The sequence below is a fragment of the Tasmannia lanceolata genome, unplaced genomic scaffold, assembly GCF_043159265.1.
Source record: "Tasmannia lanceolata isolate RefF3 unplaced genomic scaffold, GAP_Taslan_0.1 ptg000013l, whole genome shotgun sequence".
In the NCBI taxonomy this organism is placed as follows: domain Eukaryota; kingdom Viridiplantae; phylum Streptophyta; class Magnoliopsida; order Canellales; family Winteraceae; genus Tasmannia; species Tasmannia lanceolata.
Genome location: NW_027518690.1, coordinates 40,848,603 through 40,875,321, shown reverse-complemented (window position 1 = coordinate 40,875,321; position 26,719 = coordinate 40,848,603). Strand labels below are relative to the sequence as shown.

The window sequence follows — 26,719 nt, the reverse complement described above, 5'->3', positions numbered from 1 at the left end:
GAATGTGGATGGTGAAGATTTTACAAAGCAGCATTTGGGAACCTCCAAATCTGTTCTCTAACAATCAATATACTTCACCCTACTAATTTATTCTTGAACCATGCCATCACTAATCCATTTTAATAAGAAATGCATCAGTATTAGTACAAAAATGTTTCTTTTTGGTCCATGAATTAAGAATATCATTACAACACTTTTATTCTGTCGACTAATGGAAAGGCGACTTCAATGCTACACTTTTAACTGTAACAATCATCTGAAAAAAGAAGATAGCCCACTCCCTACACTATAGAAAGTGAGGTTCGTTACGCTCCATGCGTATCCCCAGACAGATATGCAGAGAGGACCAGAATAGATCCCTTCTATTGTGAAGTGTTTTAATAAGAATAAGAGAAATCTAGATTTCTGTAAGAGGACACAACCTATAATTTCTGATATTGTTCATAGATTTGTCTTTGGTTTACCACCTGCAGTGACATGCCTCGTCACAGATCGCATTGTCACGAATTCCTCAGCAGCAGAAGGGTGGATGCCCACCTGATTATATATTTCCTTTATTAGTACCAAAAGAGTATAAATGACATTACATATCTGTCAAGGACTGGTAAATAATAGCTGAAAGTTCATTGAAAAGTTCATATAACATAACCAGCCTAGGAAATCATGGATAAATAGTTGGAGCAGAAATAATTAAAATGAAATAAGTCATGTGAAAGATAGTATACCCTCCTTATTTCCATCCTTTTAACAAAAAACATTAAGGGCATGTTTGGCACCCATTAAAAAAAGTGATGGGATAATTATTTACCCAAGGGGAGAGGGGTGGAGGCGGCTGTAGAGAGAGATATGAAAGGCCAGAGAAAAAGGAGAGCATGTGACTGGGTTGGAAAACAGAGAGAAAAAAAACTCCTGTTAAAAAATAGTTTTCCCTGTTTTTTAGCCTCATCCATGCTATCCTGACTAACCACGCCTTCAAATCTCAGTCTCTCCACCATCTCCGACCCTCTGTTACACTAGTTAAAGAAATATTTTTCATGGTTACCAAACATGCCCTAAGAGAATAAAAACAGGTTTAAGACACCAATCCTTGTCGTAGGAGATTCCTTTAGGGTCCGTTTGGATACCTCGTATTTTGTATTTGGATTTGGAATTGAGATTTGAATACAAAATGAATAGATGCACCAGCTCATGCTGAAGGAGACAGAGAGGGAAGGGGGTACTTCCTACAGGAGGGGGAGAGGTTGAGGAGCAAAGAGGGTGAAGGAAACTGCGAGATCTGTGGATTTCCAATTTCTTATTTACAGACTGAAATCGATCATTGATCATTGACTGAAATCGATCTAAATGGGTTCTAGTATCTCTCACAATGGCCCAAGAAAGAGCGATCGATCATTGAGCCTACGCCATTGAAGAATCAGGCCAATATTGGTGGTGATGACAAAACACTTTGCTGGCAAAGGGGAACAAGAGTGCAACAACGAAGAGTCAAGGGTAGTGGTCAAAAATAGAGGGATTAGGGACATAATGACAAAGGGAGAAACTAACTTGGATGATTTCCAATTTCATCCCAGCCATGTGTTAGGTTGGAATTATGGAATTGTAGGTTATCCATTCGGTTCTCTTCTAAATCCATCTACAACACTATATATATATATAGGGAAAGGTGTGCGTACTCGGTCGAGTAGATAAGCTTATCTACTCGGTCGGGTTAAAAACAGTGGGGGCCCACATTTTTGGGGTGATCCAAACCATTCATTTGAAAGGCCCTTACCTAGATAGGGTGTCCACGAAAAATCCAGCGGGGGCACACCTTTTGGGGTGATCCAAACAGTACGCACACCTTTCCCATATATATATATATATATATATATATATATATATATATATATATATATATATATATATATATGAGAAAAGAGTTCCTACACCCTAGTGTAGACCCTAGGCTTAAAATACAGCGGGGGCCACATTGTTTGGGTGATCCAAAGCATTCATTTGATGGGGATTTGTTAGGGTCCATCACAAAAGGCATTTCGTGGAACATTTGTTGCATGAGAGAGCAGCCACATAGGCTCACTTTCCAACAGATTTTGTCATTATTCATGAGGTGGCTGCTCTCTCAACGGATGTTCTGCGAAATGCGCCTTGCGATGGACCCTAGCAAATCCCATATATATATATATATATATATATATATATATATATATATATATATATATATATATATATAGAGAGAGAGAGAGAGAGGAAAGTATTCCTAAGCTATAGCTTATCTAAGCTTTATCTAAGCTATAGCTCAAAAACACATGTGGCCCCACATTTTTTGGGGAATCCAAAGCATTCATTTGGAAGGCCCTTCCATGGATAGGGTGTGTACCAAAAATCAGCCCTGTAGGATCATCCTAACCCAATCAAAGGTGGAGTGGAAAATGGACAGACACTGTGTGTCCATGTTTCTGCCCATTTTTTCCCTCAACAGATGGCAGGGTTAGGATGATCCTATAGGGCTGATTTTAGGTACACACCCTATCCATGGAAGGGCCTTCCAAATGAATGCTTTGGATCCCCAAAAAATGTGGGGCCACATGTGTTTTTGAGCTATGGCTTAGATAAGCTTATCTAAGCTATAGCTTAAGACCACTTTCTATATATATATATATATATATATATATATATATATATATATATATATATATATATATATATATGAGAAAACGGTTCCTACACATGTGTAGAGAGTTCTCTACACACTAGCTTAAAATACAGTGGGGGCCCACATTGTTTGGGTGATCCAAGCCATCCATTTTAAAGGCCCTCACATAGATAGGGTGTCTACAAAAAATCAGATCCATAGGATCATCCCAACCCTACGATTTGTGGAGGTAAAATGGATGTCTTTAAACCTTCACAAATTAGTTCATTTTTTGCCTCCAAAGTTCGAATGGTTAGGATGATCCTATGGATCTGATTTTTTGTGGACACCCTATCTATGAGAGGGCCTTAAAAATGAATGGTTTGGATCACCCAAATAATGTGGCCCCCACTGTATTTTAAGCTAGTGTGTAGATAACTTATCTACACATGTGTGTAGGAACCGTTCTCTCTCTCTCTCTCTCTCTCTCTCTCTCTCTCTCTCTCTCTCTCTCTCTATATATATATATATATATATATATATATATATATATATATATATATATATATATATATATGAGAAAACGGTTCCTACACATATGTGTAGATAAGTTCTCTACACACTAGCTTAAAAAACAGTGGGGGCCCACATTGTTTGGGTGATCCAAGCCATCCATTTTAAAGGCCCTCACATAGATAGGGTGTCCACAAAAACTCAGATCCATAGGATCATCCTAACCAATAAAACTGTGGAGGCAAAAAATGGACTAATTTGTGAAGGTTTAAAGACATCCATTTTACCTCCACAAATCGTAGGGTTGGGATGATCCTATGGATCTGATTTTTTGTAGACACCCTATCTATGTGAGGGCCTTTAAAGTGGATGGCTTGGATCACCCAAACAATGTGGACCCCCACTGTATTTTAAGCTAGTGTGTAGAGAACTCTCTACACATATGTGTAGGAACCGTTTTCTCTCTCTCTCTCTCTCTCTCTCTCTCTCTCTCTCTCTCTCTCTCTCTCTCTCTATATATATATATATATATATATATATATATATATATGTATGAGGAAAGTGTTGGTGAGCTTAAGCTCACCAAACTTATGGTGCACTTAAGCGCCCAATCACATAGGGGCCCACTTTGTTAGGATGATCCAAAGCATTCATTTGAAAGGCCCTTACATAGATGGGATGTGTACCAAAAATCAGCTCCATAGGATCATCCTAACCCATCCATTTGTGGAGGTCAAAATGGACAGACATTGTTTGTCCGCAAATCTGCCGATTTTTGCCCTCCACAAATGGAGGGGTTAGGATGATCCTATGGAGCTGATTTTTGGTACACACCCTATCTATGATAAGGCCTTGCAAATGAATGGTTTGGATCACCACAGAAAATGTGGGACCCATGTGATTGGGCGCTTAAGCGCACCATAAGTTTGGTGAACTTAAGCTCACCAACACTCTCTCTCTCTCTCTCTCTCTCTCTCTCTCTATATATATATATATATATATATATATATATATATATATATATACATATGAGGAAAATGATTGTGAGTTTGAAGCTCATATAGCTTATATGAGCTTGAGGGCCCAAAAACATGGGTCCCACATTTTTTGTGGTGATCCAAACCATTCATTTGCAAGGCCCCATCATAGATAGGGTGTGTACCAAAAGTCAGCTCCATTGGATCATGCTAACTCTCCAAAGGCGGAGGGCAAAAATGGGCAGATTTGTGGCAAATGGTGTCTGTCCATTTTGCCTTCCACTTTTGGATGGGTTAGGATGATCCTATGGAGCTGATTTTTTGTACACACCCTATCTATGTAAGGGCCTATCAAATGAATGCTTTGGATCATCCTAACAATGTGGGCCCACATGTGTTTGGGCCTTCAAGCTCATATAAGCTATATGAGCTTCAAGCTCACAATCATTTCCCTCTCTCTCTCTCTCTCTCTCTCTCTCTCTCTCTATATATATATATATATATATATACACATACATATATAAAGGATCAAGGCATTATAGCACCAAATCAAAAATGCTGGAATTTCTATTTTGGACGTGGCATATGTTTGTGCATGTTGGACCCACAGATTTAAACTTCCACCAACATGTGTCGATTTCGGCTGACATTTGTCAACTTTCTTGAGGATTAAATTCCAAAGTATGGTTCCTTTCATGCACCCACATAACGAAAAAAATCCCATATATGTAGAAAATATTAATATGCCCAGTCCATTAGCAAGATGAGTAAGTTGAAAAGTAAAAGAAATGACACAATCGTCAACTTTCAAAACATGTGAAATATCAATATCTAGAATGAACCTTACTGCTCTAGACATGTGTGACACGCGCTTGATCTTGTTAAACCATTATGGATGGCTTTCAAGTGTGCATTTGCACTTATTCTAGCATTTCCTTAAGTTTCAACGTAAATTTCCATCATTTTCATGGACTTCCTTAAACTTTTATGATTTTTACAAGATTTCTACGGGCTTCCATAAAATTCCACGAAGTACTTCTACTTCTGTGGGGACCAAAGCACATATCAAAACCGAAGTTTGATTCCTTGGCAGGACCTGCACGGGCCCCAACATGGATTGTTTATGTTTATATATACATAAGATGAGAGAGAGCAGCATGGATGCCCCTAATCTGCACCGTCTAGCACCACACACCAACGCATACGTTACCATTTTTCATTACTAAATATCATTGTTTTCTTGATAAAATCACAAAAGTACCCCTCTGATGATATACATGGAAAATTTAAGGCATGGGTAGGGACTTTGGAGTTAGAAAACCCTAAACCAAGTGGTTCTTGGTGTCATCTCTCTCTCTCTCTCTCTCTCTCTCTCTCTCTCTCTCTCTCTCTCTCTCTCTCTCTCTCTCTATATATATATATATATATATATATATATATATATATATATAACCCCGTGCGATGCACGGGCCAACAAAGAACTGTACGGACCACATCATAGGTTGATCCAAACCGTCCATGTGATGGAACACAACATCAATAGGTTGTGCCCGTAAAATCATTTCCATATAGAGGTTTCCATAATTAAAAAAGCATAAAGGAGGGGGGTAGGATTGAAATTATGTGGCTTTAATGGGTGCCTTTGTTAAAAAGCATAAAGGAGGGGGTAGGATTGAAAATATGTGGGTTGAATGGGTGCCTTTGTTAAAAAAAGTCAAAAAAAGTGTTGTGTAATTCTCATAGAATTTTGGGAGAAATTCAAATAATTCTCTCCTTTTCTCTTCTGCTATATATATATATATATATATATATATATATATATATATATGTGTGTGTGTGTGTGTGTGTGTGTGTGTGTGTGTGTGTGTGTAATGGTGTACTTGAAAATGTTAATGAATGGTTACGAATTTTATACCATTTCAGTCATGTTTTAATATTGTTTTATCTCTCTAGTTCTAGTTTGCACAATTTGATAGGTATGTTCATTTAACTTTTCACTTCTCAAGCAAGTTTCCACTTTTGGTGGATCCCTAGTCGTTTAACTGCATCACATATCTCCCATGAAATCCTACGTAGTTAGGAACAAGGGTCTCACCCCCAAGAGCTAGCCATGTGATGGTTGCAGGCTAGAAGTAATAGATTAGGTTCTAAGTAGTCTAGCGACCCCAAAAGCAAGGTATAATTTTCATTTGTTCATTTTTTGCACTCCCAATATAGGGATAGTTTAATGGGGAAACATTGGCTTACTGTGCTGTCGAATTGGGCCTTGGTTGCTCCGCATTTGAGTGCAACAGCAATACCCTGCAAATTAGACCAAAAAAGTAGTCAGAAAATTAAATGGTAAAATTTCCAGAACAGATAAATTGGAATTTTTTTAAAAACATCTGTTTTGTGTGAAAGGAGGAGTCTAGCTACATCTAGCAAATGTTCTCTATCAACTAATAGAGAATGAAATAAGGTAGAATTTCGATTGATGTATATGGAATTATGGATACCCATGTACAAATATTGTATATTCATCCATTTGGTTTGGGGATATGTAATCTTAAGTCAATCGGCACAAAATTCCTGTCTACATTGCATGTCCTTGTTCATGGTTTTATTTTTATACATGGCTTAAGTATTCAATGATACTTGAAATATTTCAACAATGTCTTAGAGCTTAACCGGGATCATCTACATAGAATACACTAAACTAGGCCCATGCAGATATACACACAACTCATATGAATTGTTTTGTCAAAGTGATTAATCAGAAAGAATTCTCATTAGGGCTATATAATATAGAGATAGTCACTTCAAGCATCTAGCACTGAGAAAATGAAACTGACAATACACTTCACTGCTGCAAAAAAAAAAGAAAATTTTACAAATTGCCACTCAGAAACTTATTATATTTTTCATTGTTTTTTTTATTTTTTAGGAACCTTATTATCCTAAAAAATCACGCATGTAACTACCAAAATCTAAAGAAGTCTATAAAATGGCTGGCAGAAAACATGCATCTGAAAGAGAACAGCTCTTGAGAAAATAAGCATGTTTTCATTATTTTGGAACTGACAAAGTGAAATGTCCTCCCAAAACAAATACCTGCATGATTTCAGGTGCATCTGAGCCACACATGGATGCCCCAAGAACTTTATCAGTCTCCGAATCAACAACAAGCTTCATAAGTGTCTTTTCTTGCCTTCTGAAACCACATAAAATTTAAGTGAAAACCACAACAAGCATTAACAAACTACGGAAGAAAAAAATTCCCCACAAGAGTTACAACAAAAGAAATCTAAGAAATGCAATGTCATATCAAGCATTCGAGACGAAAGGTCAGAAACATCATAGAACCATTAACTGAGAAGTTATTGAACAGTAGCTGAAAATTTGAACCCAGTTACGCAACGCACTAACCAAATCAGACATTTTATATAGAAATAGAAAGGCCAACATACATGCCCCACATAAGCAAACATGTGCCCACACTCATCCACATGCCAGAAGGGATAAATAGAAGCCCAGAGTCACTCATCTTTGAGCACATATATGTATGGACTATGGACTATTGATGCACATTGCAGGTATGACTTTTAGGGATTTATTTACATGTTATATAGTTTCTAGGATTTTATTTTCCATATTATTTGTAGGGATTTTATTTTTCATGGAATTTTAGTTCCATTGCCTATATATAAGCCTCATGTATTAGGCATTTTGAAGTTTTGGATGATTAATTGATTGATTGAGATTTCTCCCCTCTAATTCTTTTCTTCTTCTGCGTTCTCCTCTCCTCTTCTTCTCTTCTTCCTCTATTCTTCTTCTATTCTAATCCTCTTCTTCTCTTTTCTCCTCTTTCTTCAATTTCTTTCTCTCAGTTCTACATCAAATTTGGTATCAGAACCAAAGATCCAATAGTCGAAGTCATCAGAATTCGCCAAGAGCAAACGATCCAAGTCTTCTCAATCCATCGCAAGCTGCATCCCGTCACAAAGTTCACCACCGAAGTTTCTGTTGACTGTGAACTCGCCAATACTTAGCCACTTAACCATTTCCTCTTTCAGCGGCAGCGCAAATACCACCCACTCCATGCTTCAACCATATATAACCAAGAGGCATCACCCAAACTCCCTAAAAGTCATAATGGGCAAATATGCCACTTATTTAGCCTACAATCTGCATCAACTATATTCACAGAAACACACTCACAGCCATGCACAGTTGAGTACAAAAACAATAAAATTAACATGTAGATATACACACTTGTATTAGGAGTAGGACGGTGTCTTAGCTGATGGGATAGGAGATATAGATACAGGTGGGGATACAGGTGGACAATCTTCAGCTGTATGGCCTGTATCTTGTATATTACTATATTACCATAGCCAAACACCACTGTCGTAATCTGCATAGCAGATTTTAATATCGACTTGGGGAATCATACCTCTTTATTAGTATCTCTGTGTCAAAGACCATGGGCACACATGTTTGGAGCTTTTTTTTTTTTTAACGGTAAATGTTTGGAGCTTGGTATTATGAGAAACCTCAAAGAGGGTGAATTTGATTTCTTACCATTGATTAGGTCAGTAGAAGAGGTCCACATTCTCTTGGTAGGTAGATAGGAGAGTATGGGTGTGCGATCATCGAAGGTTATTCTCAAATAATTCTTTTTTCCAAATGATAGATAATCTTACTAACAGAAACCAAAAGATTCACCCAGCTCACAGAGCACGATGGTTCCCAAGCAACACAGGAATCATCCATCAGAGAAAGGACGACATTAAATCCCTACTGAATTATATCGATTGGATAAGAATCTGAAAATGCAGTAGACTCTGAACCTCCTATGCAATCCACTACCTCATCGATAGTGTCAAGAAATCTCCATAGAGGATGCCCAGATGACTTCATTCAATGAATGAAGTTATCAGAATCGCTTTCGAAAATCAGCAGCTCACGATACAACGACGCCCAAAGCTTGATCTATGCTTTAAAGGCCTGGACCTCCGCACCATTGGAATCATGAAAACCAGCCGGCCCAGAGTAACCCATTCTTCTCATACCATTATGACCCCTAATGATGCCTCCGATACCCATAGAACCAGTATTTCCAAGACTAAAACCATCGAAGTTAAGCTTGAAAGATCCCAGTGGAGACTCCAGCATGGCAACAATATTTTCTTTACGGCCCTCAGATTGGGGAGCCATCATTCTCCACTTTAAGAAGTGTTGGGGACTCCAATGCCACCTAGAGTGGAAATATTTTGATGGAATCTGACCTTTCGAAGAAGAAAAAGGCTCGATTGCATGTATATGTTGTGAATGAAAGCAGAGGAATCAGTAAAGTACTTCTTCATTCATTGTAAGGTGGCGAGGAGTGTGTGGAGTAAAGTACTTCTTCATTCATTGTAAGGTGGCGAGGAGTGTGTGGAGTAAAGTACCTCTTCATTCATTGTAAGATGGCGAGGAGTGTGTGGAGTTTGATTATAAGTAGTTTTTGCGTTCATGTGGGCTTTCTCTAGGCAGTGTTTGGTTGCACAAACGCTCGTCAACCATCGGAATTTTGAAATATAAAATGGGCCTTTGCAGGACCAATTGGGTTGGCAGACTCAAACGAAGCGGAGGTGCGTGCTGTACACCAAGGTTTCAAACTATTAGAGGGAGAAAACTTAGATAAAGTGATGATTGAAGGGGATTCCTTAAATGCCATTCGATGGCTAAGGGTATCCCATGTCTTCCCTTGGAGGTTTGCCGAATTTTTTGAGGAGATCAAGGATATTTCAGATAATTCACTCATCTCCTTTTGCCACATAAGAAGATCGGCGAATGGGGTGGCGGACAAGCTTGCTAGGGAATGGGTGCATAAAGAAGCTCTTGAACAGTTCGATAATTTACCTACTTGATTTGTTGTGGCAGGAGAGGTTTCTTTTTTCCATCGATGTACTCATATTTTCTTGGTTTGTTCTATCTTCTTCAGTATCTTTGACCATCTCGGTCTCTTTTGAGTGAAAACTTCAGCCATTCAAAAAATAATAAGAAGAAAGAAGAAATATTTTTGCTGAAATAGAAGAGTAACCCAACAACTATCACTATTTGTATTTTGGTTTCTTTAATAAGAACGAAGAAACATTTCTGAACCATGCACTTACCCAGAGATCGAATTCTTCATGGGAGTGAATGTTGACGTGAAAACTAAAATGTCGCTATTTGCTTGCTCTATGGCTTCTTGTTCACTGAGGCCCACTACAGAGAGAGGTGGTATACTGCCAAAAAAATGAAATTTCATATCACGATCCGATTATGTCACTAGGAAGACAGAAGAAAAAAGAATCATAGTTTGTAACAGTTTTCCGTCTCTATTACAATGTAAAATGATATCAAAGAAAATAAATATTCACATGTGGAAATAAACTGACTGAACTCCAACCCAACCTTAGAATAATCCCTTTCGAGTCACTTGATGGTCCATGGGTCAAAAATGCATCAATATGTAGGAAAGAATAGAATGGTGCAGAGGTTTCGAGTATTTTGATTTGCAAACTTCTAACAGACACCATCTCACAGCAACAAATTGTTCGTGATTTTCATTGATAGACACCATCTCAGAGCAACAAATTGTTCGTAATTTTCATTGATACACAAATGAGCAGTTACATGCATGTTTACCCTAATGCAATTTACATACATGACAAAAGTACGATTGTTAACTCAGATGCCAATGGAAAATGTTGAATCCATAGATAATACTAGTATTGCCAAGACAAGATGTTGTATGAGATATATCTAACATGCGTATATACAGCTAGAAATTCTAAAACAAGATTGAAAGGAAATCTCCAAACAATAAACATTGTAAAAAGTAAGAACATACGATCACATGCATCATAACTTTAGTAGAAGTTGATAATGTGTCACCTGAACAACATTACTACATTTGTCATTTCATTTTGGACAGTGATAAATCAACTCTCTCTCTCTCTCTCTCTCTCTCTCTCTCTCTCTCTCTCTCTCTCTCTCTCTCTCTCTCTCTCTCTCTCTCTCTCTCTCTCTCTCTCTCTCTCTCTCTCTCTCTCTCTCTCTCTCTCTCTCTCTCTCTCTCTCTCTCATCTCTCTCTCTCTCTCTCTCTCTCTCTCTCTCTCTCTCTCTCTCTCTCTCTCTCTCTCTCTCTCTCTCTCTCTCTCTCTCTGCCCTATATGGGGGTCGATTTATCCTTTATTTCTTTTGATTAGTATTTTTTATATTTGTCAGACAATATCTAACTTATTTTATTTCATAAAAGCCGGCAGATAAACTGGACGTGGACGTAGAATATGTAATATGTGTATCATATGCATCAGTTACAGATGTGAAATCACTTTGTGAGTCAGGTGGGAAGAATTTTGATACCAGAAGACAGCACAAGGAATATCTTTGTAGTCGGGTTTGCTTGGTTGGCCACCAAAAACAGTTTTCTGCAGGCCATGCAGACGAAAGTAAACCAAAATTAAACAAGAAATGGAATATTTCCTTTAACTGCCCAAAAGTATAAGTAAATAAACAAAGAAGCATTGTGGTGAGCTCAATGACGGTAACTTATGAAGCTTCTGACGTTCCACATACCGAGAAGCAGGTTCCTTCCATTAAGGCCACAGGAGTAAGATTCATTCGATTTGTAACATCACCAACAGCCCATATGCTGGGGACGGAAGAGCGTGAGTACTCATCTACCTGGAAATAGAAAAATTCAAATGCTTAAATTTCCCATAAAGTGACCAGTCTCATTACGAAATTATGATTCCTATGACTGCATTTTTTTTCCCGGGTATGATCAATTTGCTCCAATATTCATTACATCTGGAACTATAATGCGGTATAAGGCCAACAGTGTTGTACATTCGCCAAAATAAATGAAAACGCCTAGACCATGAGATCTCTTCCTCTATTTAAGTAAACTAGTAGAGAAATTCTTAGCAGGTACATAAGAAATAAAGAAAAAGCAAGCAACCTTCATCAGATCTCTTATTCTGAATAAGTAAAATGGTAGAGAAATTCATAACATGTACAAGACAAAAATGAAGAGAAACGAAGTAAACCTTTATAGCTCCTGTTTTGTCAACTTCAACGCCTGCAGCTTCTAAATTCAACCTCTTTGTGTTTGGAAGTCGGCCTGAAAACAAGAAAGAAAGTAAACAACACTGGTAACACAGTATGAAGATGCATCCGTAACAAACAATCAGAAAGCCATATCTAAGAAAGAAAGTATTCAAGTTCAATAACAAAATACTCTTCATGAATTTGAAATCTATATGAACTAGGGAATAGAGATGGATTAAATTTACCAGTAGCAAACAATACAACATCTGCAATCAATTCTTCCCCATGGTCTGTGAGAACTCTTATTCCATGTTCTGTTTTGATCAACTAAAATACAAAAGCAGTATTTGCAACGGGAAAGAGAAAACCAAACAAAAAAATAGAGAAATGATAAGTATAATTAATAATGAAGTCACTATTAGAACTTGATGTACCTGTGACAAAGTCTTCCCTGGATGCAATTTAATTCCCCTGCCTTCGAGATTATTCGCGACTACAACCCTCATTTCATCATCAAAACCTCTGCGATAAGAGCACATGAAAGCAATTAGAACCAACTCCATGACGTAAAAAAGGCTAGTTCATTCTTGACACGCAGAAACATAGATAACAAGTAATTGTTTTGCATAGCACTCTGTTGAGATAGAAAACAAATAATCGAATTTCTAAAGTCAAAATGGAAAAGAAGACGAAAAAGAATTTGAGCAACAACCTCAGCGGAAGTTCCTTTCTGTAAAATAGGTCCACGCTAACGCCCATCCCCCGCCATATCGAAGCAAATTCAACAGCAATGTACCTAAACAACATGAGGTGGTAACAAGAATCAAATTATAACCACAATATACCAATAAGCAATTAATGGTAACATGAAAAATTGAATAGATAAATGGCATACCCTCCTCCAAGTATTACAGCACGCTTAGGTAACTCCTCTAAGCTCAAAGCCTCGTCAGAGGTGATAGCCAACTCCTAAAAGTCATATCAGAGGTATGACAGTATAGAAGTGAAAATTAAACAATAAAACCTTAAGTCACATTTTCCACAAAAGAAAAAAGTTTTCTAGTTAAATAATTTTTTCGGCAACGATGAATTGCTTATACTTCATATCTGAAGCTTTACTACCAAGATAGTTCGAATATGTAATTATCTATATTGTGTTGAGTTTAATACTTGAATAGTATGTGTAGATAAGTGTAGCAGCCATAACCATCCATATCTAGGCAATAGTGCAACTTGGGACAATTTTTAAGATTTTGAGTTGAATTTTTACATTGAAATCGGGTTAGGTTCAGTTCGAACCCAATTAATTTTCTAGTAAAAGCTAAACCCCCAAGTACCACCCTATATCCAGACATCCATAGGCAGCTATGAAGATGTAATGACCTAATAACAAATTCAGATCATCTACAACAATTCAACAAAATCCAGGTACAAGATGCATCAGAAGATAGAGTAGATCGCATTGTTGGCGGCATTTGTAAACACATGACTTAAGTGACGCAGTTCAGAACTCAAAACCCTGGTCCTTTAAACATGAAACTGGTCATGGTAAGAACCTTTTAGAAAAAGAGATAACTATCGATCTGATGCACTTCGCACAATCTCATAGTTCCCACATGCCTATGATGAATGGAGGAAATAAGAGTACATGAAAACAGGCTAATCGAATGCTGTTATTACAAGTTGTCATGATGTCATGCTGGCTTCGGCATATGCCTCTAGATGGCTTTGTTTGGCCAGAAATTGTAGTGGTTTAATTTATCAACTTATGGTGATTTTTAACAGCTTTGGAATATGAGTATAGATGAGTTTTTTTAAGTTGTCTATATGGAGAAACCAGAATAACATTCTTAGACAAGTCGGTTTCTAAATCTGATCTGGGTTGTTTTGGGACTGTAGTTACGAATTAGATAGGGGCATTACCATCCAATTCAAGTTAGAAATAGGCATTTAGAAGTGTAGGAAAAGCTTAGGAATTTCTCTTACTTGAAGTGATCTTCCAAAAATAGAATTTGTAAGTTACTTGCTATCAAGTGTGATTAGGAATTTAGGACACAGAATACAAGGTCTATTAACTTTGTTTCTAAGTTCCACATTGGAATAAAAAATGGGTTTAGGAATTGTTTTGGCTTGACATGGGAGATGTAAGAGATTTTTTCTTTATAATTATTAATTTCAAGGAATTTTAGCCTTGAATTTATCTTTTGAAGTATTTCTCATTGAAACCCAGCACCCTATATTGTTCTGTTCTTTTTGGTTGTTTAGATACTTGGGTGGATTTATATTTGTTGTGTGCATTGGGGAATTTTTTTCCATCACCATTACTACAAAATGGCATCTTGTGCCTCCTAGTTCACAGCGTAGTATCAATTTCTAAGGATTCTGTCAAGAAAAATACCTGACCAGGAAACGGTACCCGCTGAGCCCGACTGCCAGTGGCAATCAAGATATGCTTTGCTGAATAGCGATGCTTTGTGCCATCCACTTGTGTCAACTCGACCCCGTGAGGATCAGTGACCTTTCCTTCGCCTTCAAATAGTGTCACACCCGAATTTGACAATAAACGCTTGTATACTCCATTTAATCTGAATATTTCCTGTGTCTGCAACGTCAACAAGCCAACTTCTATGAATATCCATACCCAACAGCCTGTGAAACAAATCATTCAAAAAAAAAAAAACCCTGTGAAACAACCAGTTACCCCAAAAGCTTAAGCCGTTAGTGATGGTGTTATTTAATCTTTTATACTTTATCACACCCAAAGAAATAAAATGGCACACAAGAAACAAAAACCAAAAGCTCTTTACCTATAATGTTCAATGTTTCAAAATTTGTCAGCTTGACTCAGGACTTTGGCTGAGCCAACATGATTTAGGGCCGAGCGCTTTTTCGAGCTTTAGAGCTCGGCAAAGTTTTGGAAAAGTCAAACATGAACCCCTGAATCCCAAGCCCTAGTGGCTTAAATGAAATGAAAAAAAAAGGAAATGAAAGGAGAGAAACAAAAGCAAGAATGATACGCAAAAAATGAGGAAAGAAATGAAAAAGGAAAGAAAAAACCATACGAGCATATACTAACCCCCACACACTCTAGGTAGAGAACTAGAAAAAAGGTGTCCCTCTCTGTCTCCATATCCTTTATACTTGAAAAGAGAAAGGATCTGTCTCCATCTCCTTCACAGTGAGAGAAAGAATCTGTCTTTATCTCTGTGTCTCCTTCAAGCTCAGAAAACTATCAACAATTGCCACTTCTCTCTTTATTTTTTTTAGGGTTTTACAAGGTTTTAAAAATCGCATAGCTCTTTGTTAAACTTCAAAACTTCTCTGATTATCTGTTGATAGTTTTTGGGATTCGTAACAGCTGTTCATAGTTCTTTGGGAACCGTAACAGCTGTTGACAGCTAAGGAAAGGCGTAAAGGGAGAGAGAGAGAGAGAGCATGCACACTTTCTCGTTTCTGTGTTTACCTTGACATCTCAGATCACCCACCCCCCTTTCTAGGATTTACAATCCCATTGTCTTTATTAAAAGCCATTGTATTTTATTTTTAAGGTCTCGACAACTCAGTCTACTCAGCTGAGCAGAACAGAATCGACTCGGATTTGCTTGGGCTGAGTTATGACCCACATCCGCCTTTTGAAACACTGAAAATGGACCTTGGGGCCTTTGGGGGGTCCCAAATTACAAATTGACTACAATTTTTATAACAATATTCTTGAATCTGCAGGGCCTTCCTTTTCGGCGTCCAAGAAAAGTCAAGGTAAATGATCAAATCATTCCCTATTTCCACCACAAAATGTGAGCGAGATGACAAGTGCACGGAGCAGTCGCCATCCAATTTGTAAATTAGGAAGCATATGGGAACATTACTGAAAATATGGACAGCAAAGATAATCATAATAGAAAATGTCCATTAAACCAATACTTTGATAGAAGGAAAGTCCTCAACTGCTGGAAAGTATTGAAACCAGAAGATACGTTGCTCCTTGAAGAACCACAAATACAGAATGGGAAACTGTCCTTAGGCACTGCACGTGACCTCAAATTGAAAGGCAATACCTTTGGAAGTAATTTTTTGAACATATAAAAATCGGAATTAAAGATTTTTGACAGCCAAAAACAAGAACACCACTTTGAAACAAGGTGTTCAAGGTTGTTCATATGCATGATTTTAGAAGTGTGCATGGTTGTCTCTGGGTGAGAACGATGTTACAATATACAATATAAATGATCTTTGGCAAGTTATGCTACAGATAGCAAAAAATGATAACTTCCATGTGTCAAAAGAATACATCGATTAGCAACAACCTTATTATGCAATAGTTTTTTCCAGTTGAAGTCAATTTGCTCGTTAACTTCCCACCCAAAATTTTTTGAATCCTGCAGAATACAAAACAGAAAAGAAACCATCCGTAAACCATATATTGCATGTATCAAAGAGAAATAAAAAACCAAATAAACTAGATTGATATTAATTTTGGAACATGTCACAGTAGTTGGGTCACATTCAATGCATGAATTCAATTAATAAAGAACATAATGTTTCATATAAGCGTACATCATGTAACTGAGAAAATTGATGGAAGGGGTTTAAAGAAACAAGTATGAGGACTCGCTCTATGGCATCCATCAGGTAAATTGATAAGTTACACTCCCTTGGAGAACAACCGGAGTTTCCAGTGGGTTCTAACTGTATGCTTGTTGTCAGATATGTTTATTCTCCCAAGCAAGTTCAAAACAGAAGGGAGAAATGTTTATTCTCCCTACGACCCAAGGTCCAGGTATAATAGGATAGGCATGTGGTCCGAGACAGGTATGGGAAGGCTAACCAAAATTGAACCCAAGAACTCTGAGCACCAGGCAAGGAAAAACACAAAACAGTCAATGGGAAGTTGGCAAAGAAGTTTCTACCAACAAAGTTGGGAATGCAGCCATGCTACTAGTAACCCTAGAGTTCCCCGCTCTCTCCCCTAGAAATATAGTGATATTGAAATCCCATCCCCCCCCCCCCCCCCCCCACCCCCCAACACCATGGAGTATCTCATCCATCACTTCTGGCGTTGAGTTCACTTCACAAAAGTGCTCAAAAGGATGGATCTGTGGGGCCGTAAAACCCGAAGAATGCTCACCTAGAGTTATTTTCCACACTTTTCAGTAATAACAAACCCAATAATCTCCTATGACCTCCTCAACTAAGGACAACTTTAGCTACTTTCCACGCAACTACTATATCCCCAGCCTGCCTCTAGAGTCCAAGGCAGAGAAACAGATGTAAGCAGAACTACAGATTTCTATAACCGAGGTTGATAGACCCTCAATTTTTGTTTCTTGGATAGTGAAGATGGAGGGTTTGTATTTTTTTTTAGCATCTTCTTGAAATGGGCTTAGAAAGGTTGCTCAGCAGGGACAATCGCAACCAAAAGGTCTCCTTAAATGATGGAGAGATAGAGTAAGAACTACAACTGGAGACATCTACAGAGCCCCTGGGATCGGGGGCGACTAGACAACCATCCTACTCGACATCTAGCCGGAAACGACCAACTCGGAGCTTAGATCCTCATGACCAACTATCTTGGACCACCCCAAGAGGAACCATATGAGACTCAGAGTACCTAGGAAGGCTGATCGGTCTAAAAATTTTTGAGATCCCTACGCTAGGCAGTAGAGGGGCAGTATAAGGGGACTAGGGTTTACCTTGGCCACAAGAAAGACGACCTAAATGGACTAGAGATGGGTCCCCCATCTCCTCTAGAGGCAAGTTAAGGGCCACGAAATTTTTTCCATCAGATTGTATGCTAGAATGGAAATCATAGGCAGATGACTGAGCTAAAGGCATACCTTCCCAAGAGATGCCATCAATCCCATCAGCAAAAATTCCTTATTGAAGGTCTAGATAGACATTAGCTCCGACCTTCACGCTTTGATGAACCCTGACACACCATTCAAGGGAGTCAAAGAGGATCTCAAGCACTATGACGCCACAAGGAATGGAGAAGCCGCACCGTGAAGGGAAAATCCACTGGTATTCCCTAAAGCCCATGATTGGCTCGCCATTATTCCTGTTCCTTTACTTTTGTTCTTAGAATGGCTCGGCCCACGACTCTTTGTTGTCCTTTCCGAATCTGGGTTTGGAGGATGACTCCCTCTACTGTTTGGGGCACAGCTTTGCGGTCCCCTTCTCATATCACCAAAGCCATGGTTTTCCAGGGAGCATATGATGTTTGTCGTAGGGCCGCCCCTGTTGGAACGCTTATCCATCTGAAATTCTCCTTACTCCTTGTGACTCCTAATGTTCTTATGCGCTTCTATTAGGATAGGGAGGAAAACAACATCAACCATTGATCGTGGAAGCTCATCCCCCTGAAAACAGCAAGTCCAGGTTGCGATAGTCAGACCTCATGGCAGCAGACACCGGACTTTGGGGTTCGCTAGGCTCGATCCTAGGCTCCCCTGATACAGCACTGTCTCCAAGATAATTGCACCCCAGAGCCAGGTTTACCGCTAATCTCCTTTGGCTTGACTCAGCCAGAGGAATCCCATGCTAGTGAGTCAACTCACCAGTCACCAGCATGCCATTTCAACACATGCTCCTGACATGCAGGCATTTCCTCCGCTGACAGTGACAGCTGACATAAACCATTAATGCCTTTTCTGAAAGATACTCGTTTTCATCAATTATATGTCTTCTTTTTTTAATTTTCAATGCTTTCCTATGTTGATCAAATGGGTGTATATGGATTTCGAAGACTGCCAGCTATCGAGTTGTGTCCTCGACACGCAGAGTGGAGGGCGATGGAGACTTCCTCTCCACTTATTATTTGCAAAGCTCCCCATCTTCTCCTAGACCCCATCTCTCCTTCTCAGTGCCCTCTAGTCCTCTCAGCCCCCTCCCACTTTGATTCAATTCAGCTCACATTCTTTCTGACCTACCGAGGTTCTAGTCTTCTCTCCCTCTTTTAGAATTTCTTGAACAGGTCTATGATCTTGATTGTTCCTGATTGTTCTGGACCAGAACTTTGCACAAATCTTGCAACGTCTCTTGAAACTATAGTTGGGGAACTTGCATCTCAAGCACTTCCATCCACCTCTTTTTTTCTTTCTTCCTAACTTTTTCTATCTAATGTAGGACAATACCTAATTTAGGGAAAATCCTACACTCCTAGTGGGATTAAGACTTTAGGACAATTTAGGGCTTACCCGGAAAACTAAAAGAACACTTAACAACTTACCTAGGGCCGAATTAATGCCTAATTACTCTATGGGCAGCAGCAATAATGAGACTTAAATAGCATAAATAATTGTAAAGAATATAATTAAGCATGAACTAAACCTTATACAAATCAATCAAAGCGATAAGGATTCGTTAGATGAATTGATAATAGAAAGATTAGTCTGAAACTAGGCCTACGCATGCAACCAATTAAAAGAACTAAAAGCTAATGTAAGTACCAATGAAATAGATGTCACACAAGCATGAAAATAATAATATCCAATGAAGAAAAAGAAATAAAAAATGTTCAGCAGCAGTAAAAGGCTCAAAGCGGTCAAGTTTCAACAAAAATCAATCAAGACTCACCTCAAATTCACCTCGAAACGATGATCCATACACCAAAATCTTTTTAGGAACACAACCACGAATAACACACCTACAATATCAGATGGTAGGAATTTCATGATCGCACTGAAGGTCAACTACAGAAGTACCAGTATTATATTAGCACAACCCAAACTAATAGAAGCAAGTCCTGTTAACCCAGAACCATACAACCACGAATACTTAATGGACAAGTCAAACAAATAATCACATCAATGTCAATTTCAGTAATGAGTCATTTCAAGCAGAAAATTGACAAATTCAATGTATGCTATAGATAGTAACAGCCAAATGAATCAATTTCCATCTGCCATCTGAGATGCATGGTCAGAAAACCTGGCTAAATCGAAGTTGGACTTGTCATTTTGACAATTATGTAATTAGCAAGGTTATGCTTGAAGCACTGTTTGAAAATTCCCTGAATCAATCAGGGACTACCCCAGTTTACTCAGTTTTGGCCTTAGCCGATACATCAGAAACTACTTTGACTCGCTCAAATCAACAAAAGCTGATTGCATCAGTCACTGACTCGTCTAAGTCAATTTGCATTTACCTTGAGAGAGTTTTTATATTGGTTTTTAAACACTGGTTAGTATCATTGACCACTGAAATCTTCCATTTGTTCCATTTCCCACCTTAAACAAAATCACCATGTCTGACTTGCTGGCAATCCAAAAAAAAAGGGCTGTGACTGATAGGGTCAAAGAAAGGAGTCGGGTTCCCTTAGTCTCCTCTGATAAAATGTAAGATAGCAATTTGGAAAATAAACATAAATATTTAAGAGAGCCACAGACATAGATTTTTGCATAATTTACAATTGAATTACGTGTTAAAATGCGATGACATGGACATGGATTGAAGGAGGTAGCTTAAGAAGAGCAAGTGGTATAACGACATATATATAATGAAAAAAGAAAAGAACAAAAAGTTAGCAATGTCAGCAGAATATACTGGCAAACATCACCGTCTATGACTGGAAACGCTCTGAAAATGCACATTATGGGAAAAAACATGAACGAGAAGGGGTTTCTAACACTAGAGATGGTCAGGATCTCCCTCATAACCATGGTTTAAAATTTCGGTTTCGGTAACTGTTTCGGACCCCCAAAAACCAAAATTTCGGATTTCGCCGAAATTTCGGTCCAAAATTTGGTAATTTGGTTCCAAATTCCGGACCCAAATTTTGAAATATCGGCCGAAATTTTGTAACACTTTTTTTTTTAATAAATAATGTCATTAAATCGAAATTTCGGTAAATGGCGAAAAATTGAATTTCAGAAAATTTCGACCATGCTCATAACAACATAAGCTTCAAAGAATGAGTATAGGTTCATATCGAAATGAAAGAAATCCAAAACCTAGAAATTGCAATTGTTGCTCTCGTGTGCATATTGAATGGCTATGAAAATAGAATATAAGCATTTAGGTTTAACAAACTTACGTTCCACCTACTCCTCCAATGACTTCTGAACTGACTGGATTAAATGGAAGCTCACAGATTGCAACCTTGCATCAGAATTCATAAAAATCGTTAGAGTGGAAGTGGTCATAGTATATTGAATGGCTATGAAAATAGAATATAAAAGACAGAATTTGGTTCCAGAAGAGAAGATTTTTATCACCCATACTGGATTTTTGAAGCTGAAAGTAGGGAGATTTTCAGTTTTTACTTTCCATAATAATAGTTATTTTCGCAGAAAGTGAAGATTACTTCTACAATGCGGTTGAGTCAGGTTTGATTTATAACAAGTATACTCAACTCAAGTCAACTCCACAAAGCCTTTGTCCCAAACTAGTTGGGGTCAGCTAAAATGAATCCTTTAGAAAATTTCATGAAGAAGGTGAAAGGAATCTACCGGCTCTAATCCCGGCTCTAGTTGGGTTCTTCTACGTGAATCATTTTCTTCCATTCTATCCTATCCAAGGTCATGTAGTTCCTAGCTGTCAAGTCTTTCCTCACTGTTTCTACCCAAGTTGTTTTCGGTCTGCTCCTACCTCTTTTTACTCTATCAATTTGGCACGAGTCGCCTCTTCTCACCGGAGCATCCAAAGGCCTACGTTGGATATGTCCAAACCATCTTAAGCGGTGCTCTCTCATCTTCTCCTCAATTGGTGCCACCCCCACCTTTTTACGAATGTCTTTGTTTTTAGTTTTATCTAACCTCGTGTGGCCACACATCCATCTAAGCATTCGCATCTCCACTACACTCATGTTATGCACATGCTGCTTCTCGGTGGCCCAACATTCTGAGCCGTACAGCATGGCTGGGCTCACAGTTGTCTTATAAAACTTTCCCTTCACCTTGGTAGGAATTTTACGGTCGTACAGAACTCCTAAGGTCCACTACAACCAACCTGCTCTGATTCTATGGTTAACATCATCTTCAATCTCTCCTTCCTTATGTAGAATTGAACCAAGATAGCGAAAGATATCCCTCTTAGGTACCTCCTGTCCATCATATTTACTACAATCTCGTCACGCCTCCTTACATTACTAAAGTTGCACTCCATATACTATGTCTTAGTCCTACTCAGTCTAAAACCTTTGGATTCCAAAGTAGTTCTCCATAATTCTAACTTAGCATTTACTCCTGCTTTGGTTTCATCGATTAATACTATGTCATCTGCAAATAACATACACCGCGGCACCTCATCCTGGATAACCCTCCGTAAGCTCATCCATAACTAGGGTAAAAAGATAAGGGCTTAGAGCTGATCCTTGGTACAGTCCTATTGTAATTGGAAACTCACTAGACGTGTCATCCGTGGTTCTGACACTAGTTACTGCTCCATCATACATATCCTTAATTACATCAACATATTTAGTATGAACTTTTTTCCTTTCAAGGACCCACCACATAACACTCCTGGGAACCCTATCAGACGCTTTCTCCAAATCAATGAAAACCATATGAAGGTCCTTTTTATTTTCTCTGAATCTCTCCATTAACCGCCTAATCAAGAAGATAGCTTCTATAGTCGATCGTCCGGGCATGAAGCCAAACTGATTCTCTGACACCTTAGTCTCTTTTCTTAGTCTATGCTCAATTACCCTCTCCCAAAGCTTCATGGTATGACTCATTAGCTTAATTCCCTGGTAATTGGTGCAACTCTAAATATCCCCTTTATTCTTATAAATAGATAATAATGTACTCTTCCTCCACTCATCAGGCATCTTCTTAGTCTTCAAAATATTGCTAAATAATCTAGTTAACCAAACCAAACCCACATCACTCAAGCATCTCCAAGTCTCAATAGGAATATCGTCAGGCCCCCTAGCCTTACCTAATTTCATATTTTTCATAGATACTCTTATCTATGATGTTCGGATTCTACAAATAAACCTCCGGTTTGTATCATCAAAAGCGTTACCAAGTTCTCCCAAATTCGCTACAGGTTCTCCATTAAACAACTTATCGAAGTAACTTCTCCACCTCTCTTTAACCTCGTTTTCTTTTACTAGCAATCTTTGATTCTCGTCTTTGATGCATTTTATATGATTCAAGTCCCTACTCTTCCTTTCTCTCATCTTAGCAAGCTTGTAGACATCTTTTTCGTCCTCTTTCGTCCCTAACCTGTGGTACAAATCCTCATATGCCTTGCCTCTAGCTTCCCTTACTGCCTTCTTAGGTTCTTTTCTAGTCAATTTATACTTCTCAATATTCTCCTCATTTTTGCACTTATGCAAACATTTATAACATTTTGTTTTAGACCTAATCACCTTTTGGACCTCCTCGTTCCACCACCACGTGTCTTTAGACGGTAACCCACTTCCTCTAGATTCTCCAAGTACCTCTCTAGGCACTTTCCTGATATAACTAGTCGATTTATAACAAGTATATGGATAGTTTTAGGATTTATGTTAGTAATTATAATTCAGCAATAATTTCTTATTTTATAACTTGGAAGACTGGATTGTGTTAGAGTTAAAGTCTAGTTTAAAGTTCCACAGCAGCATAGCTATTTACTGTCACACGAACAGTCACAACCAGCACAATCCAGGGACTGTTCTATAATCCATCCCCTCATTTTGACATATTTTCTGCTGAAAATTCTAGCTACGTGATCCCGGGTTACAACATTTCCACCAAGGGAAAAAGAGGTGAAGTTAACAAACCTAAGCATAAGGTTAACAAATCAGACAGGCAAAGATAAATCAAACTCTATGAAGATAAGACAGTAGATATTCCTCTAAAATATCAATTCCTATAAATTCTACTTTGCAGCAGTAATATCTGCAAAAAGAAAGAAATCTCAAAACCCAAATAATAAAATGATTAGATTTGATCTGCATTTTTTTCCCAATGGCTTTCTTTTTTTAATTTTTCACTATCATTTGAGATAATATATATTTCAGTGTATCTAACAAGTAAACAAGATTCAGTAAAGTAAACCGCAATCGCATAAATGAAAATACTCATTTAACTGATCATGATGAACAGAAATAACCCTAGCAGGTTTCAAGATTTTTCTTCTCTTTTTACCTTGGCTCCAAAGGCGGCCGAAGTTCTAGAGGCTCGAACGCCACCACTGCCAGCTCCAATAACAAATAGATCAAAATCATACTGAACATTTTCCTCATTAGAATTGCCCTTCTCTCCATCAATAAGCATCTTCCTTGACATGGTTAAACTATGAAGAGAACTCAATCTATACCAAAATCGCAATCATTAAGAAAAATTCAAACACAAACAATCAATTAACAATCAAAGCCTTATACTGATATTTGAGAAATCAAACAAACTGATTTCAGATTCAAATCCAAGACCTAAATAAGTTAAAGAAACAAATACAAAATGAACACTTATTTAAATTTCTACAGAATTACAAGAACATTAAAAAAAATGATGCGAAATTCGTAACAGTTTGGAAGCTTTACCTTGTAGGGTTTCGAGATCGGACTGATTGAAATTAGAAAGAGTTATTTAGGTTTTAATATTTTAGATGTTGAATACGAGAGAGAGAGAGAGGAGGGAAGATTCGATTTTTCTTCCTATTTTGCTACTTGAGATCAAATCTCAACAATGCCATTTGACGCTTATGATGTTTCTATTTTTACCCTTGATTAGATCAGTAATTACGAAAGGACCACTGAAGCTGAAAAATGGGGACCATGTCAGTTTGTGGGTGCGAGGATTACATGCCTTTTAGCCAAAAGACCGATTCACCATCGCAATTTTCACAAGGATTTATGTATTGGGTGCTGATAAATTCGCACCACTTTTAACTTCAATTGGCGTCAAAAAGCGTTAAAGTCTGCCGCAATTCACATTATAATGGTGCGAATTATCCTACCGGGGGTGCGAATTTATCATGTCCCTTTGTATTTCACCCTGATATGTCAGTGATCCGTTTGGGACCCACTATATATGAGTCATGGGATAAAGATCTCTCTTTCGAGCAATATTAGCCACAGGATCAGCAAGCCGAGAAATATTTTTTGCTAAAGTTCGAGAAAATCCATTGATTAGATGATTAGATTACCCTATCAATGAAATATTTTGCATTGGCCTTGGTATAAAGATCTCGTTGACAAGCAATCTTAGCCATACGATCACCTTATGCGTGCCACGTGTAGGGTTGAAGTTGAGCGATCAAGTAATTAAGATGGTAACGAGTACATGGTTGGAATTTTGAATGTGAAAGGCCACGAGGATTTTACAAGTACAAGGAAGATCTTTTTGTTGGGTAAGAACTTTGATAAGTGCACCCCAAGTATGCCAATTGTGATCATGTATCTAACCACAATGAAGTCTTCCTACATTTGTTTGGTCATAGTCAAACCCAAATTTTACAAAAGATTTTCTTCAACCGTCCAAAATCCATGGTTTTAAATTTCGGTCCTCCAAAATTTCGGTGGAGACCGACACCGGAACCACCCAAAACCGAAATGGTCATTTATTTCAGCCGAAATTTCGGAATTTCGGTTTTTCTGAAATTTGACCCAAAAAATCTGTTTTGGGCCAAAAATTAATATTGAATAGAATATTGGTTTCGATTTTTGTACCAGATTTCGACATAAATTTTGAAATTTCAAAATTTCAAGGTCCAAAACCGGTTCCGAAACCGAAAGTTTAAACCTTGCCACAATCCATTGAATATTTGTCGGGCCACTTGGAATCACATTATATAAATAGAAAACATCAGTAAGGCACTTTTGGGATCAATGGTAAGGTGATTTTTGGACCCCACAAAAAGGTATGCATGTGAAATCAAGACAACCATTGATCTTGTAGATCATCTTGAGACAATCCACACGGTCTTAATTAGTCCTATTCCAAATGGACTTCCCATGTGTAAGATAAAATACTGCAAAAATCAATAGGTTATAATTTATTAATGAAGGCTCTCTTTACAAGAAATTGGGGATCAGCTTATTTTATTAAGCCGGAAATTCATTATTTTAATATTAATTTTTTGGCTGTATCAGTTTTTGCTATTGCAGAATAGTATATAACGGCGGTCTTATAGGGGGGGGACTTATTTTAGTATCTATTAAATAGATGGTCCCTATCAATCAAAGGCAGGGGGCACTTATTTTATGATAAAACTGTTCACTTGTTAGAATTATTATGAACTATGTAATAATATATTGAAAATCTTAATAGTTGGCATTGTATATATTGTATATTATAAGAGATTTGCTAGCGTCCATCGCAGAAGGCACTTCTCAGCTGGTCTGTCGCATGTCAGACCAACCACCTCAGGGCAACTCTCATATTGTCACCATAAGTTGGTCTCACTTCATACTACTGGCTCACTCGCAAGTAGGCCAGGCTCGTACTCTCATGTGAATCTACAAGTAAGCCTCACTCATACTGTCACTCTTTATCCTGATAATTCACTTTATCTACCATAGTATGATTACTCTCATAATTAGCACACTTCATCTCAATTTATCACCTTCTTTATCTATATGTGATTATCACGATATTTCAATTTATT

At 38.0% G+C, this 26,719-nt stretch overlaps 2 protein-coding genes across 2 annotated transcripts in view; both read right to left on the bottom strand.

Annotated features, from left to right (window-relative positions):
• LOC143890115 (vesicle-associated membrane protein 721) overlaps nucleotides 1–26,719 on the bottom strand; it is a 90,426-nt gene that overhangs the window by 40,496 nt on the left and 23,211 nt on the right. The gene's annotated exons all lie outside the window — the stretch shown is intronic.
• LOC143890114 (glutathione-disulfide reductase) lies at nucleotides 87–24,771 on the bottom strand. The gene is made up of 17 exons (XM_077394674.1): nucleotides 24,654–24,771; nucleotides 24,259–24,424; nucleotides 21,216–21,280; nucleotides 19,757–19,826; nucleotides 16,489–16,560; nucleotides 14,583–14,786; nucleotides 13,080–13,153; nucleotides 12,897–12,980; nucleotides 12,619–12,706; nucleotides 12,430–12,511; nucleotides 12,184–12,257; nucleotides 11,711–11,818; nucleotides 11,498–11,562; nucleotides 10,260–10,373; nucleotides 7,213–7,312; nucleotides 6,370–6,423; nucleotides 87–537 (listed from the first exon to the last, which is right to left on the bottom strand). Exons 2-17 carry the CDS (start codon nucleotides 24,397–24,399, stop codon nucleotides 442–444), a joined length of 1,491 nt encoding a protein of 496 aa, XP_077250789.1. The 5' UTR covers nucleotides 24,400–24,424; nucleotides 24,654–24,771; the 3' UTR covers nucleotides 87–441.